The sequence below is a fragment of the Cupressus sempervirens genome, chromosome 6 (genome assembly GCF_028749045.1).
Source record: "Cupressus sempervirens isolate cs-2001-9-10 chromosome 6, ASM2874904v1, whole genome shotgun sequence".
NCBI lineage: Eukaryota > Viridiplantae > Streptophyta > Pinopsida > Cupressales > Cupressaceae > Cupressus > Cupressus sempervirens.
This window is the reverse complement of record NC_143123.1, coordinates 575672828-575689157: the sequence shown is the minus strand read 5'-3', so window position 1 is coordinate 575689157 and position 16330 is coordinate 575672828. Positions and strand designations below refer to the sequence as shown.

Here is a 16330-nt window from a genome sequence, read left to right as displayed (position 1 = left end):
TGGGTGCACACCGAGCATTGACCCACAAATGCATCTATACTAACCAAACCCAATTCGAGGCCTATGGGTATGTACCCTACAACTTAAGTTCGAGGGAGTAATTTCATAAAATGTGGCTGTTGCCACTGATCTTTGACTTAGCTTGACTATGCACTTGAGCTCACACTTCGCTCCAAGATACAAGTTTAAACTCTTTCCTTTCCCACTACAAGAACCCCGCTCCCAAATTCTTGGCCAACATCACTTAAAGAAATAAGCTTGATCACATTACATAGAACAGCATTATATTCAAGTGCTCATAAAATAGGACAACTTTGAGCATGACAAAGTCATTTCCCTAATTTATTTTTATAATGTCCCCTTTCAGAAATAGGCTTTAATAATAAGTAATAATAATAAAATTAAAATATAATATTAAACAAATTAATTAATTAACTAATTACAAGTTAATCAAGTTTAATGAAAGGTCAAAAATGTGCATTGAAGAGATGTGAATCTCTCAACATTGGATATAAAAAGGAGGAGAGTTCAATTTAAAGGAGATAATAAGGAAGAAAAAGGGAAGCACATGAATTAAAGAAGGATCAATCTAAGAAGAAAGAAATGTGAAGAAATAAAGGAAGTGACTCTTTCAAAGGGCAGCAATAGTGAAGGGTTGCAAATCTTCCAAAAGGTGGTAATTATGAATGGTTGTGACACTCTCAAAAGATGGTAATTATGCAAGGTTGTGTCCATTTCAAATTAGAATGGTATTTATGTAAAGAAAGTTGGAGACAAGGAAGGGAAGTTGAAAAGGGAGGAGCAACAATAAAAGAACATTGTTCAGATGTTAAGTGCATACTATAAAGATGATTAAAACCAGGCATTGAGGAAATAAAATAGAACTCCATTTGACAGAGGAGATGGATCTAAAAGATACATCTGATGTGAGAAATCAGAAATCAGGTGTATATACAGCTGTTGACATTGCATCCGCGAATCAGTATGGAACTTATGTATTTTCTACATTTGATCTGCCTGTGGAACAATACATGATAATGCACTCAATGTGCCCACATGCCATTATGGATAATGATGCATTTGACCTGCCTGTATTCAATCAATTCCATTATATGCATTACTAGTTATTAAGTGCAAGAGAGTTAATATTTAAACTGTGTGTTCACATATGAGTGTGTTTATTCTTTAATCAATCACATGAATTGGAGGAAATAAAGTAGGTGGTGTAGTTTATAGCTCCCTGAACTAAGGACACTACCCCAAGAGGATGGAATTGGTCATAGTTTGTGATAACCCCTCATCCATAAGTTAAGGATGATAATAGGAATTTTGTATATGGAAACTATATTTTATTAATATCATGAATCCATTTTTTTGTGTTAATTAATTATTCTAATAAAATAATCATGTTTGAATCTAATTAATATTTCTTAAGGCAATTTTAGTTGTTACTAAATTAATAATTTAAGACAAGGTATTGTGGCAAAACTTAAATATTATTATTAGACAAATATGATTTAAAAGAAGTAATCATAATAAGGCAATTCATCTTTATTATTATATTTGAATTGTTGCAAACTTGAAATATTATTATTAGACAAATAATATTAAAGATCGAATTATAATAGTTATTTGAACCTAAATTCTAATTAAGAAGAGAGGGAAATCAAGGGACGCGGCTGTTCATACACACCTAGGCCGTGTATAAACTAACTCTCGAGAGAGGAAGGAAGGCATGAATCGAAAGAGAAGAAAACGACAAAGACAGTATCTACACCAAGCACTTGGAGGAAGCAGCAATCCGAGCAAAGAAAACGATTACAAGGCGGAGATTTCATCTAGCCATATCACCGAAGACTCAAACCCTATTATATCCGGCAGCTTCAGGAAGAAAGAATTGTTTGGAGGACGCACGACACCATAGGAAGATCACCCGCATTGTGAAGGAAGAAACCATTCACAGTTCAAACGAACATATCAAACGAAATATCCTTTGTCGTAAATACCAAAGACAAATCCCTATCCAATTGCAACAAGCATAGCATGAAGGATATGTTCGGAAACAAGTACCAACTATGAGTACGAAAAATATCATGCCAAGCATCAAGAACCAGCAAACCCAACGGGATCAACTCCACACCTGCCCAACATCAATAGGACAATACAATTGGAGCAAGTGATCAATCATAATCAAGCACACTACATCAGAGACGACGGGCAAAGCCTGAAAGTTTACTTCTGGGTCGACATCTATTCTACCCCCCCACAACGTCCAGCTGAGAGTAGTCATCATCAAACTATATTGCAGAAGAATTAGAGAACTGGTTGTCGGAACAGAATACCTCACATTAATAGAGTCCAATCTGAGTTATACGAACAAGGATCATACTAACTTTAAAGATCAGAAATTTGATCTGAGATAAGAGTTAGAATTGAGGCAGAGATCGTTTATCTCTGAAGGTTAGTATACTGAAATATACAGTGATATGCATATGAAATGATGGATACACCATCAAGGTTATCCATAAGGCCTAGATTGCAAGAGCTTTTAGGAAGGATGGATGAATCAGGAATGATTATCCATAGATCTTAAAGAGGGGTCAAATTGTGAGAGGATGATACTTAGTGGAGAGTTATCTTAAAAATAGTTGGAACCTCCCTCAGGAACTAAGCACCCACCTTTAAGAAGGGAAATAGTTGGGATTAGAAACGTAAATTATTCTTTAATCGATAAGTAACGCTATTTTTTTTTTTCCACAAAGATACTAACTTCCTTGCAGGTGCAGATTATAGAAGCAGGTAAACCAACTAGTAAACCAAGGGACATTACAGTGGTATCAGAGCATAATCTTGCCATCCTATGGGTTAAGGCCTATGCACACTTACGAAAGGAGAACAAAAACCACAATGAACAACCTTGCAAACAAAGTCAGATCATATATGGAGCAAACCAATCAAACTAATCAAACTATTCTGAACCAAATGGAAAAATCCAACCAAGCCCTTCTTAATGCCTTTAAAAACATGGGGAATTCCATCAATAACCTCAAAAATAACTCATCCCGTGCAAGAAATATAAATTCAAATGAACCAAGCAGTAATGAATCTTCATCGTCTAAATTCCAAGACCCCCCTTCCTACCAAGAGAAGAAATACCTAGAGAAGAAGAAAGAATGGATGAAGCCAATAATAGTACAATAGATAATGCAAGAGCTTATGCAAGCCTTGAACTTGAAATTAGGGAACTTATAACCTTTGCGGATGTTTGTGAGGGTCAAAAACACGAAGTCCCTAGAAGAACAAAAAGATATTTCAATAAAGACCTAAAACACAAGGTGAACAGAGTGCTACTGCCCAATTTTGATGGATCAAAAAAGATGACAGCCCACACTTGGCTCCAAAAACTAAATTCTTACTTCACACTTACCCCAATGACTGAAGAAGATGCTCTTCAATTTTCCATTCTTTACTTAGAAGGGATTGCTCATGAATGGTGGCACAATGGACTTCTTTCCTTAGGCCATCAACATATAACCTCATACCAAGAATTCTCTCAGAAACTTATTAAACAATTTGATCAAATTGCGCCTGAATGGTATTTTAAAGAACTGGCCCATTTACGACAGCATGGAACAATCGAAGAATTTGCAAATGAGTTTCAAAAACTCTCAATCATGGTTCCTAACTTATCCCAACGAAGGCTTACTTACCTTTTCATTGAAGGTCTAAAAGATTCCATTAAAAATATAGTGAACCCTTTAGAACCTCAAACAGTAGAAGAAGCCGTTCAAAAAGCTCAGAAGGTAGAGTCAAACGTATCAAAAGAAAGATCCAAGTCTCACAAGTATGAGGGACCAAAGAAAGAAAATAAAGGAAAGACATGCTACTTTTGTAAAGAGCCATGGAACCCAGGGCATTGATGTCAAGGAAGCAATTGGGAAGAGAGAGGATTTAGCAAAAAAAGAGTTGTGCTTCAATTGTAAAGAACCTTGGGCAAGAGACCACCGATGCAAGAAGGGACAACTACGTAGAATCGAAGAAACAAGTCCCAATGAAAAGGCAAACAAAAGAATAAAAACGAATGAGACAAAGGTTGGGACACTAGCAGTGGTAACCCAAGAAAGTGGGAAGAGACCTTTTTGTGTCAAAGGAACATTAAAGGGGCAAAGGGTGATTGCCCTAATAGATTCTGGAGCATCCCACAATTTCATTAGCAAAGATCTTGTAACAAAAAGAAGACTGAAAACCCAAGAATTCAAAGGCTTTAAAGTAATAATGGGCAATGGTACCCTTGATCAATGCACGGAGATCATTCCACAATTAGAGATTACTCTAAATAATCACACTATAAAGGCAGATTTCTTTGTTGTAAAACAACAAAATGACATCATTCTTGGAATGCCTTGGATTGACTCCTTAGGCTGTTTTACTATTGATAACCCTAACTTGGAAGTATGCTTCAAACATGAAGGGAAAGATATAATATTAAAGGGATTACCCGACGGTTCTCCCAGAATAGTATCTTGCAATAGGATTGAACGTATCCTTAGACATAACCAAGGAGAATGGATAGCCGAATGTTTGGTTCTCGATAAATCACCTAATAATGAACATAAAATACATGTTGATATATGCCCCATCCTAAGAAAACACCAAAGATTTTTTTAAGAAATCCCTCCAAGTTTACCACCAAAAAGGGGGTTTGAGCATTCCATTGAATTAGAAGAAGGAGCTAAACTGGTTATAACCACCCCTTATAGGCATCCCCACAAATACAAAGAAGAAATTGAAAAGACTATCAAAGAATTATTGGAAATGGGACACATCCAACCTAGCTACAGCCCATTTGCCTCTTCAGTAGTTCTCGTCAAGAAGAAAGATGGGACGATGAGGATGTGCATCAATGAAAGAGCTCTAAATAAGAAAACAATCAAAAATAGATATCCAATTCCAAGGATAGATGAATTAATGGATGAACTACATGGTGCATGTTACTTCTCGAAAATTGATCTAAGATCAGGGTATCATTAGATCAGAATGAGAAAGGAAGATGTTCCCAAAACAGCATTCAGATGCCATTATGGACATTTTGAATTCTTAGTGCTTCCCTTTGGTCTTACAAACGCCCCAGCCACCTTTCAATCATGCATGAATCACCTTTTAGACAGAAATTAAGGAAATTTCTCCTTATATTTTTTTATGATATTCTCATTTACAGCAAGACATGGGAAGAACATTTGCAGCACATTAAAGAAGTCTTAAATATCTTACAAGCAAAGTCACTTTATGCCAAATTCTCCAAATGTGAGTTTGGATTAGAAGAGATACTTTACTTAGGACATAAGATCAATGTGGAGGGAGTAAGTGTTGATGAAGAGAAAATCAAAGTTATTAAAAAATGGCCAAGACCCAAAACCCTTACCCAACTTAGAGGATTTATTGGGCTATGCAGTTATTATAGACGGTTTGTGAAAGGTTTTTCTAAGATTATCGCCCCCCTTACAGATTTAACCAAAAAGGGTGATTTTGCATGGAATGAAAGAGCACAAGCAGCATTTGATGAACTAAAAGTAATTATGAGTTCTTGCCCAGTTTTAGCCGTACCAAACTTTACCATACCTTTTGAGCTACAATGTGATGCATCAGGAGATAGAATTGGAGCAGTCCTCATGCAAAGGCAACATCCCATAGCATTTGAGTCATAAACTCTCGGAATTAGAAAAACAATACTCTATATATGATAAAGAGATGTTAGCTATCATGCATGCTTTAGCCAAATTTCGGCAATACCTAGTCTACGGTAAGTTTGTGGTGAAGATAGACCATAACAGCTTGCGTTTCTTCCTCAGTCAGAAAGATCTTAATGACCGACAACACAAATGGGTAAGGCGGCTACAAGCATATGATTTTGACATAGAGTACGTTAAGGGGGTGAATAATGGAGTCACCGATGCTTTATCCAAACACGCTCTCCTCAATATGGTCATTTGTATTTCAGAAAATTGGAAGGAGGATATTATCACTGAATATGCAAAGGACCCTGAAGCCAGTGAAATATTAGAAGGGAAAGCTCCAAATGAAGATTTCAAAATACACAATGATATTATATTCTGCAAAGGAAGAGTGTTTCTAACCCCTCAATCAAGGATGAAGGAAACCATCTTAATGGAATATCATAATAACCTAATGTCGGGTCACCAAGGTTATTTCAAAACATATAAGCAAATAAGAGAAAAAATTTCATGGAAGGGTTTAGAGAAAGATGTCTAGAGGCATGTACAGGAATGTATGACCTGTCAACAGAATAAGCTTGAAAAAACTCTTCCAGCAGGGCTTCTACAACCCTTACCTATTCCCCATCAGAAATGGGAAAGCATTTCTATGGATTTCATAACAAGTTGCCAAAAATACAGGGGAAGAACAGTATTCATGTAGTAGTGGACAGACTCACCAAATATGCTCATTTCTTTCCAATCACCACAGAATCAACAGCACATCAGATAGCTGAATTGTTTTTCAAAGAAATATTCAGACTCCATGGACTCCCACAAAATATAATCAGCAATAGAGATAGCAAATTCATCAGTCAATTTTGGCAAGAGCTCTTCAAACTAGTAGGAACAAGTCTAACTCCCAGCACGAGTTATCATCCACAAATAGATGGACAAACCGAGATAGTGAATAAGTGGCTAGAAGGCTATCTAAGGAACTATCTAACAGGGCAACAAAAGACTTGGATTAAATGGTTCCATTTAGGCAAATTCTGCTATAATACAACCCATCACATGTCCATTGGGATGACTCCCTTCAAAGCTTTGTACGAGTATGAGGCACCTACATTTACAAACTTGCTTCCACTAGATAGTCGCATACCCAGCGCACAAAAGTTTATTCAACAAAGTATTGACATTCTAAAAACTCTGAAGGAGAACTTACAACAAGCCCAAAACCAGCAAAAAATCTATGCCGACCGGAAGCGCACTAAAAAAACTTTTGAGGAAGGGGATTGGTATTTCTAAAATTACAACCATATAAACAAACCTCAATTAAAAAGAACAAAGCAAAAAAACTAAAACCCCAGTTTTGTGGACCCTATAAAGTATTGAAGAGAATTGGAGAGGTGGCATACGAACTGCAACGTTCGGAGGGAAGTAAGATCCACAATGTGTTCCATGTGTCCCAGCTCAAAAGAGTATTAGGAAGGAAAACAAAGCCATGTGCGGAATTACCCCCATTAGATGATGAGGGCCAGCTGGTCTTAGATCCTGAAGTCATCTTGGATACCCGAAAAAGGAAATTAAGGAACAGAATAATTACAGAATACTTAATCCAATGGAGGAATCTACCTAAGGAGGACGCCACCTGGGAAAGAGAGGAGACTATCAAATTGCTTGAGGACCAGCAAAATCAAGCAAGGGAGACTGCGATAAGCCCTCATCCATAAGTTAAGGATGATAATTAGAATTTTGTATATGGAAACTGTATTTTATTAATATCATGAATCCATTTTTTTGTGTTAATTAATTATTCTAATAAAATAATCATGTTTGACTCTAATTAATATTTCTTAAGGCAATTTTAGTTGTTATTAAATTAATAATTTAAGACAAGGTTATTATTGTGGCAAAACTTAAATATTTTTATTAGACAAATATGATTTAAAAGAAGTAATCATAATAAGGCGATTCATCTTTATTATTATATTTGAATTGTTGCAAACTTGAAATATTATTATTAGACAAATAATATTAAAGATCGAATTATAATAGTTATATGAACCTAAATTCTAATTAAGAAGAGAGGGAAATCAAGGGACGTGGTTGTTCATATACACTTGGGCCGCATATAAACTAACTCTCTCGAGAGGAAGGCATGAATCGAAAGAGAAGAAAATGACAGAGACAGTATCTACGCCAAGCACTTGGAGGAAGAAGCAATCCAAGCAAAGAAAACGATTACGAGGCAGAGATCTCATCTAGCCATATCACCGAAGACTCAAACCTTATTATATCCGGTAGCTTCAAGAAGAAAGAATTGTTTGGAGAAGGACGCACGACACCATAGGAAGATCACCTGCGTTGTGAAGGAAGAAACCATTCACAGTTCAAACGAACCTATCGAGCGAAATATCCTCTGCCATAAATACCAAAGACAAATCCCTACCCGATTGCAACAAGCATAGCATGAAGGATATGTTCGGAAACAAGTACCAACTATGAGTACGGAAAATATCACGCCAGGCATCAAGAACCAACAAACCCAACGGGATCAACTCCACACCTGCCCAGCATCAATAGGACGATACAATTGGAGCAAGGGATCAATCATAATCAAGCACACTACATCAGAGACGACGGTCAAAGCCTGAAAGTTTACTTCTAGGTCGACATCTATTCTGCCCCCCCCACAACATCCAGCTGAGAGTAGTCATCATCAAACTATATTGCAGAAGAATTAGAGAACTGGCTGTGGGAACAAAATACCTCTCACATTAATAGAGTCCAGTCTGAGTTATATGAACAAGGATCATACTAACTTTAAAGATTAGAAATTCGATCTGAGATAAGAGTCAGAATTGAGGCAAAGATCGTTTATCTCTGAAGGTCAGTATACTAAAATATACAGTCATATGCATATGAAAGGATGGATACACCATCAAGGTTATCCATTAGGCCTAGATTGCGAGAGCTTCTAGGAAGGATGGATGAATCAGGAATGATTATCCATAGATCTTAAAGAGGGGTCAAATTGTGAGAGGATGATACTTAGTGGAGAGTTAGCTTAATAAATAGCTGGAACCTCCCTCGGGAACTAAGCACCGGATCACAACCCACCTTTGAGAAGGGAAATAGTTGGGATTAGAAACGTAAATTATTCTTTAATTGATAAGTAACGCTATTTTTTTTTCCACAAAGATACTAACTTCCTCGCAGGTGCACATTATAGAAGCTGGTAAACCAACCAGTAAACCAAGGGACATTGCATAGTTGGACATTCCCACCTCTTGCGAGCAGAGAGGCGATTTGGTTGGCCCCAAAGGGGAATTGATCATCGTAGGACATTCCTGTGGGATACCCCAAGTAGGGAACTAGTTATAGTTAAACGGTCCTACTAGTTTCTCATAAATGAGTGTGACATGCTCTCAGGCTTAGTTAGGCTGAGCAATTTACTGGCGCCTTGGTGCCCTCCCAAGGTTCCTACCAAACTAACTTATTATTGGTTATGAGATATAAACTCCAATTTGGGATATCGCAAAGGAACTCCATTAATAAGATTAGTTATATCATATGATTGAGCTAATGTTCCGAACCCTAATTTTAAGGCAAAAACTAGGGAATTGGAAAAAGGGGAACATTACAATTTCCTCAATCCCATGGGAAATAGGAAATAAGGAACATCCCCGACTCCATACACAATAGGGACATGGCAATATACAGACCGTAGTGGCTATGCATCCTATGTATCAATATACTGACCTTAGTGGCTATGTATCAAATGTAAATCCTCTTGTAGTTTTGGCCTTAGGGTACCTCCAACTTGATAATCATCTTGTTTGACTCATCTTTTTGTTTTGCGGAGCCTGCTAAACTGGCTTTCAAGGGCAACCTAGATTCTGAGGTTGTCACATGTTCTTGTATTTTTTCCTGCTATTTAATTAAATATCTACACTTTTCTCAAACATTTTTTTATCAGCAAAAAGCTTCTACAATTTCTTACGTGGAATCCACCATGTTCTCAAATTATTTTTCAAAACCTATAAAAATAAATTTAAAAGCAATGCCATACCAGGTGTAAAGTGTCCCCTGTCCTGATGCGAGCGTTAGGACGTGCAATTCTGGACTCAAAAGGTGTCCTGGGCCTAACTTCTTGTATCTCGTCCCATTCTTCACGAGAAAGCATTCTTACAGTGCCCTGCTCAGGGGGAGCCTTTCTTGCTTTCCGCTCTATTCGTTCTTGCTCTTTTGAATCATCATACTGCAAACAATGCTATCGACTAAGGTTTTCCTTTTCCCTTTCCAGGATTGCGTGCAATAACAAGATAATCAGAAGAAACTAACCATCATGAGAAGCTTCATAATTACTGCAATGGCGACTGCAGACAAAATCATGGGAGCTGTTGCAGTGTCTAGATAAGCTTTCGACCCAGGTACTCTCACCAAGACTGCCTGTTCACTGCGTTTCTTCTTCGTCTTCTTCATTTGCATTAATTTCTTCTTCAGAATTTGGCTGGGTGAGCTTGCACTTGCATCAGTGTGTATGTAACCCTGCAAATGCCATTGGAATCTATTGCAAAAGCGAGAGCCCAGCATCTCAATTTACCTGTATTCTAAAAAGACGGCTTCGAAGGCAAGATTTTTTGGAATGAGATTCTGGTATCCGTAAGAAACTTTGTAATACAAGGACATCAAAGGAAAGAGATCATATCAATTTCCAGAAATGATCAAAATTGGCTCACTGCGAGTGCATTCAATTTTAGTAGGGAACTAATAGGGTAAATGGATCTAGATTACAAAATGTAACTAAGCTCCAAACGTTAACATCACACATGGAAAAAAAATCCTACAACAGTTTAACAAAAAAGCACAGAGCTAAGTATGTTGCCGCAGTTGGAATCGTCTGGACAGGTCGAAACGAGCGATTTTGAGGATGATGTGACGAATTTCAGAGTTTGTGGTTCCAGAAGGCAAATTAGTAAGGACGCGGCTCGCGGTACGGGAAAAGTACAGAAAAACGCTTGACACATACAACGTTTTTTATGGCATGGTCATCTCATGGAAGTCCATCCGAGGGACCCATCTATGTGTCTTTGGGTGTCGTCTTAGGACGGTTCATTGAATTGATAGTTGATTTGTGTGTCTGTTCCTTATTAATTATGTAGTCGTACAAATGCGAAATAATGGAGTTACGGTGGAATTTTCGCTATGGACTGTTTTCGTATGAATTCATCTTGAAAAAGCAACCTCATTCGATGTGATTTCATGGGCCTATTAATGTTGCATCAAGTAAGATAATTGTTTATATACCTTCGATTAGCTATTGTTGTTACTTCATCGTAGAGTTAAACATTTGAAATGAGTTAACCATTGTTGTTACTACGTCGTAAGACAGAATCGATAAAACAAGTTTTTCTTCTTTCGACATATCCTTTTTTGCGCACGATTGTCACATGTTATGGTTTAATGTTCCTTTGATGCAGAGATAGAATTACTATTTCTCCTTCAACGTATCGTAGGCCTCGATCAATAAATTTAATATTTGTGTAATATTCCCGCTACAAAACAAATAATAAATTAATCTTTGTAACGAGTCGATTGATTTATTTTATCTTGAACCCATTTTTATGTTGTTTTCGTAGTTTGTGTCGCCGCCGGCTATCTTTGTACACCCTCAGAAAGATTTTTTCGACAAGTATTTAAGCATGACTTGTAGGAAGTCTGTAAGTATGCTTTGGATTATTTTCTCTGTACTACGAATTCCTGTTAGAGTTCGAGATTGTTCGCCATTTCAGAAGTGAAAGATCTTCCCTATTTGGCTCGTGCGGTTTCAGTGAGATTCAACCCTCACCCTATTTAGTTGACGTATGTGTTTCTTCATTTGGATTTGGCAAATCGGAGCATTATCTTCTGGTTCTCATAATTCGCATTCGAGTCTCTCTTGTTGTGTAGATTTAATCAATATTATGTGTTTGTGCAACATTGTGTTTCCATCGCCAACTGTGTGATTCTGCACTGCTCGCTCCTCACCCATCCATCCCTCCATATTGTCTTTCACTTCCTTGTATGACACTGGCCTTCAAATTCTTCACTTGAGCCATCGTACGGCCTTCTTTAATAATCGTACAGTTTCATTTAAGCCTCTGTATGACTTTCCCCTGTGCAACCCCCCCCCCCCCCCCCCCGCCACATACAGACTCCTGTGCAACGTCATCCATCCACTGTACCTTCTTCCTTGCACCACCTACAGTATACCGTATGGCTCCTTCTATCCTGATCATCACCACCATACGACCAACTAGTCTGCACCATATGGCCCCCCAATTACCACCGTACGGACTCTCAGTTATCACCATACAAACTCCCAATTACCTTCATACGGCCACTATTTTCCACTGTACTGCCAACCTTCTGAGTGTTTGTATGGCCATACCATTGTTTGCTACCAAACACCACCGTACGGCTCTATTTTCTCCCTCCTAATTCAAGTTCGTACATCCTCCAAGCCTATCCATTGGTTCATTTCCATACGGCATATCCTGGGGTTTTTAGTAACTTGTTTAGTTTGGAGCTAGAAGGGACATTATAGTGGTATCAAAGCACTTCGATCCTGCCAGCCTGTGGACAGTGAATAAGAGTTTATAGTCGAAAAAGAAGAAAGACACATTCTGTTGATCGAATGGCAAATGAACGGGAACCAACTGCTATCGAACTTGTGGCTCTTCTGAGGGAACTTGCCAAGAATCAGGCACATATCACTGGTACATAGTGACTCATGGAAGAAACTCTCAAGAAGTTGGTAGAGAACAAAATGGTCACAGCACGGACTCGGTGACGAGTAAATCAAACCCTCAGCCAGCATGCTCTCGGCCTTCCATGCCGACTTTTCCACCATAGACAAAGGCACAACAGGAAGGGAGACAACCAACCTTTGAAGAGATGAGAGAAGAGTGGAAGAACGCAAACCTTGAAGAAGATATATCATACAAAGATTACGCAGATCTAAGAATGAGATATTCAGGAGGCGGAAACAGAGGATACTCTAACCATGATCTAAGGAGAAAGTTGAGTAAGGTGAATGTGTCTCCATTTGACAAATGGGGTTCTATATCAACGCAAGCGTGGGTGATGAAAGCCGATACCTACTTCCAACTAAATCTTATGCCAGAAGAAGAAGCAATCAAATTTGTCATGTTACGGAGTTGCGCACAAATGGTGGCACCATGACACCATCACATTAGGGCATGATCAAATAAAGACATGCAAAATTCACAAAGAGATTGATAGAAGAATTTGATGGGAAAGATCTCGAGCTCAATTTCAAAAATTTGGCGCAACTAAGGCAAACTGGATTGGTAGATCAGTTCGTTGCGGAGTTTCAAAAACTTTCTATTTTGGTCACAGACATTTTCGAAAGAAGGCAGGTCATGCTCTTCATGGACAAACTGACAGAACCATTGAAAGGTTGGGTGAAGGGATTCAATCTGTCTAACTTGGTGGAAGCAATCAGTAAGGCACAAAGTATGGCATCATCGTCAGCATCATCCTCATCCTCCCGAAGTCACATCCAAAACCGACAACGTTTCCGAGGGACAAACCTCTGCCCAAGAAGTCGTTGGATGAAGCTACCTAATAGGAACTCCAAAGGAAGAAATTGTGTTTCAATTGCAAGAGACCTTGGGAGCCTGGCCACTGATGGCTCGGAAAAGGGAAGATCCACTACATTGAGGTCATATCCGATGATGAGGACAAACATGAACAGGAAGAAATGTCGGCTGAGGATAACCAACCCTACCATGACACCAACATCAATCTGAACCATACAGGGAGAATTTCCTCTTTGGTACAACGCGGAGGAGCCATTGCATTGGTTGGCAGCCCGAGGTGCACAATTTTTTGTGTACGGGGTACCCTGCAGGGACAAAGGGTTAAGGTGATGTTGGATAGCGACTCGACTCTAAATTTCATCAAATCATCCTTGGTAAGACAAAGAAGTCTCCCTATGGAGGCACATGCAAGCTTTCAGGTCAAGACAGCCGAAGGGACTTTCCTGCCCTACACGCACCTTGTTCCTCAACTGAGCATCACGATGGCGAATCATTGGGTAACTGAGGACTTCTTCATAGTGGACCTGGCAGACATGAAAGTTATTTTTAGCATACAGTGGATGGAGACCCTTGATGAATACACCCAAAGTTTCAAAAGAATGGACTTCACTTTTGCAGTTGATGGAAAGAAGGTCATCCTCCGAGGAATGGTGAATGAAGGTCCGAAGGAAGTTTCTGCGCATCGGATGGAGGCAATCTTTCGGCATGACGACGTTGTGTGGGCCGCACATTGTTCCATCTCGGCGAAACCTATTAAAGGGCAAAGAACACCTCACAAGATGATGAGCTCCAAGATATTTTAAGTAGACATGAAAAGATTTTCATGGATATTCCTCCTGGCATACCACCGCACCGAGGGTTTGAACACACTATCGAGTTGGAATCAGGGGCAAAGCCGGTCATAACCACACCTTACCACCACCCCAAGAAATTCAAAGATGAGATCGAAAGGACGATTCAGGAATTGCTAGAGAAAGGATGGATCCGTCCTAGTTCCAACCCATTCGCATCATCTGTATTGTTGGTCAAAAAGAAGGATAGGACGATGCGCATGTGTGTGGACTATCGTGCATTGAATAAGAAAACAATAAAGAATAGGTATCCCATTCCAAAGATAGATGAGCTACTGGATGAACTACATGGAGTGGTCTATTTTTCAAAAATAGATCTTCGTTCCGAATACCATCAGATCTGAATGAGAGAAGAAGATGTAGAGAAAATGGCTTTCTGCTACCACTATGGACATTATGAGTTCCTAGTCATGCCATTCAGATTGACCAACACACCTGCTACATTTCAATCATGCATGAACCTCATCTTCAACAAACATTTGCATAAGTATCTATTGGTATTCTTTGATGATCTTCTTATTTATAGTAGGACATGGGAGGAGCATCTGAATGAAGTTTTGAGTATCATGGAGGAATAGTCCTTGTTCGCCAAGCAGTCCAAATGTGAGTTTGGTATGACAGAGATATTGTATTTGGGGCATGTTGTCAATAAATACAGGGTTCAAGGGCATCAGGAAAAGATTTAAGCTATCCTTAACTGGCCTCCCCCAAAATCACTCACAGACTTGCGAGGATTCTTCGGACTGTGCAGTTACTACAAAAGGTTTGTTAAAAGATTCTCTCAACTCAGTGCACCTTTAACGGATTTGACGAAGAAGGGGTCATTCTAGTGGAACAAAGAGGCACAACTCACCTTTGATAAGTTGAAAAAGGCCATGAGCACTTGTCTTGTACTTGCACTGCCTGATTTCACCTGACCGTTCATTTTGGAGTGTGACATGTTCGAGGAAGTCATTGGAGTAGTTTTGATGCAGGATAGACACCCCATCTCTTATGAGAGCAGGAAGCTTACACCAGCAGAATGCCTGTATTCCATCTACAACAAAGAAATGTTGGCCATCGTACATGCACTAACTAAGTTCTGACAGTATCTGGTAGGTGCCAAGTTTGTCGTTCGTACGGATCACAACAGTCTGATATATTTCTTGGAGCAACGAGACTTGAACAAACGACAACAAAAATGGGTAAGCAAAGTTCAGTCTTTTGATTTCAACATTGAATATGTAAAAGGGAAGAACAATGTTGTTGCAGATGCCTTGTCCAGAAAACCCACCATCTGCCCACTAGACCAAATTTCAGCTGACTGTAAGGCACAACTATTAGTGGAATATTCCAAGAATACATTTGCCTATGAAATAATGGATGGCCACACCCATGATGATCGGTACAAAGTGGTGGATGATATCATCTACTATAAAGACCGGATATACCTAGTGCTAGAATCCAAACTGAAGTAGAAGATCTTGAAGGAAGTACATGACTCACCTCTGGTTGGACACCTCGGTTTCCTTAAAACTTATAGAATTCTTTGGGAGAGGATTTCATGGAAGGGACTAAAAGGGGACATGTTGCAACATGTAAGAGAATGTACAGTCTACCAACAGAACAAGTCCGAACACACTCTACCTATCAGGCTGCTATAGGCTTTACCAATTCCCGAACATAAGTGGGAAAGTATATCAATGGACTTCATAACAGGTCTTCCCAAGGTCAATGAAAAGGATTGTATCTTTGTGGTGGTTGATAGGTTGACAAAGTATGCACATTTCTTTGTCATCCCCTCGAACCTTCAAGCTGCTCAAGTTGCCGATTTATTTTTTAGAGAAGTCTTTTGCCTGCAAGGGTTACCCTAAAACATCATCAATGATTGGGATGGACAATTCGTTAGTATCTTTTGGATAGAATTGTTTTAGATGGCAAGGACAGAATTATCACCAAGCACGTGTTACCACCTGCAGACTGACGATCAAACTGAGATTGTGAACAAATGGCTCGAAGGCTACCTTCGAAACTACGTTTCGGCATAATAACAAGCATGGGTAAAATGGATCCATCTAGGGGAATATTGCTGCAGTACCACATATCACATGTTTATCGGGATGGTGTCATTCAAAGCTTTGTACAAGTACGAACCCCTCTCCTTCATCGACATAGTTTT

General features: G+C 39.0%; 1 protein-coding gene across 3 annotated transcripts in view; it reads right to left on the bottom strand.

Annotated features, from left to right (window-relative positions):
• Nucleotides 1–10924, bottom strand: part of LOC149553563 (uncharacterized) — a 140895-nt gene extending 129971 nt beyond the window's left edge. Inside the window, exons 1-2 of one of the 3 annotated variants that reach the window (XR_016353122.1) lie at nt 10059–10924; nt 9787–9975 (exon numbers count right to left, since the gene is read on the bottom strand). Coding sequence is in view for 1 of the 3 variants with exons in the window: in XM_089788967.1 (XP_089645093.1) it covers nt 9787–9975; nt 10059–10310 (441 nt within the window). In the remaining 2 variants the exon portion in view is untranslated. The remainder of the gene's footprint in view (nt 1–9786; nt 9976–10058) is intronic. The other 2 variants (XR_016353121.1, XM_089788967.1) reach the window with 2 other exon arrangements.
• Between the last annotated feature and the right edge of the window lie 5406 nt (nt 10925–16330).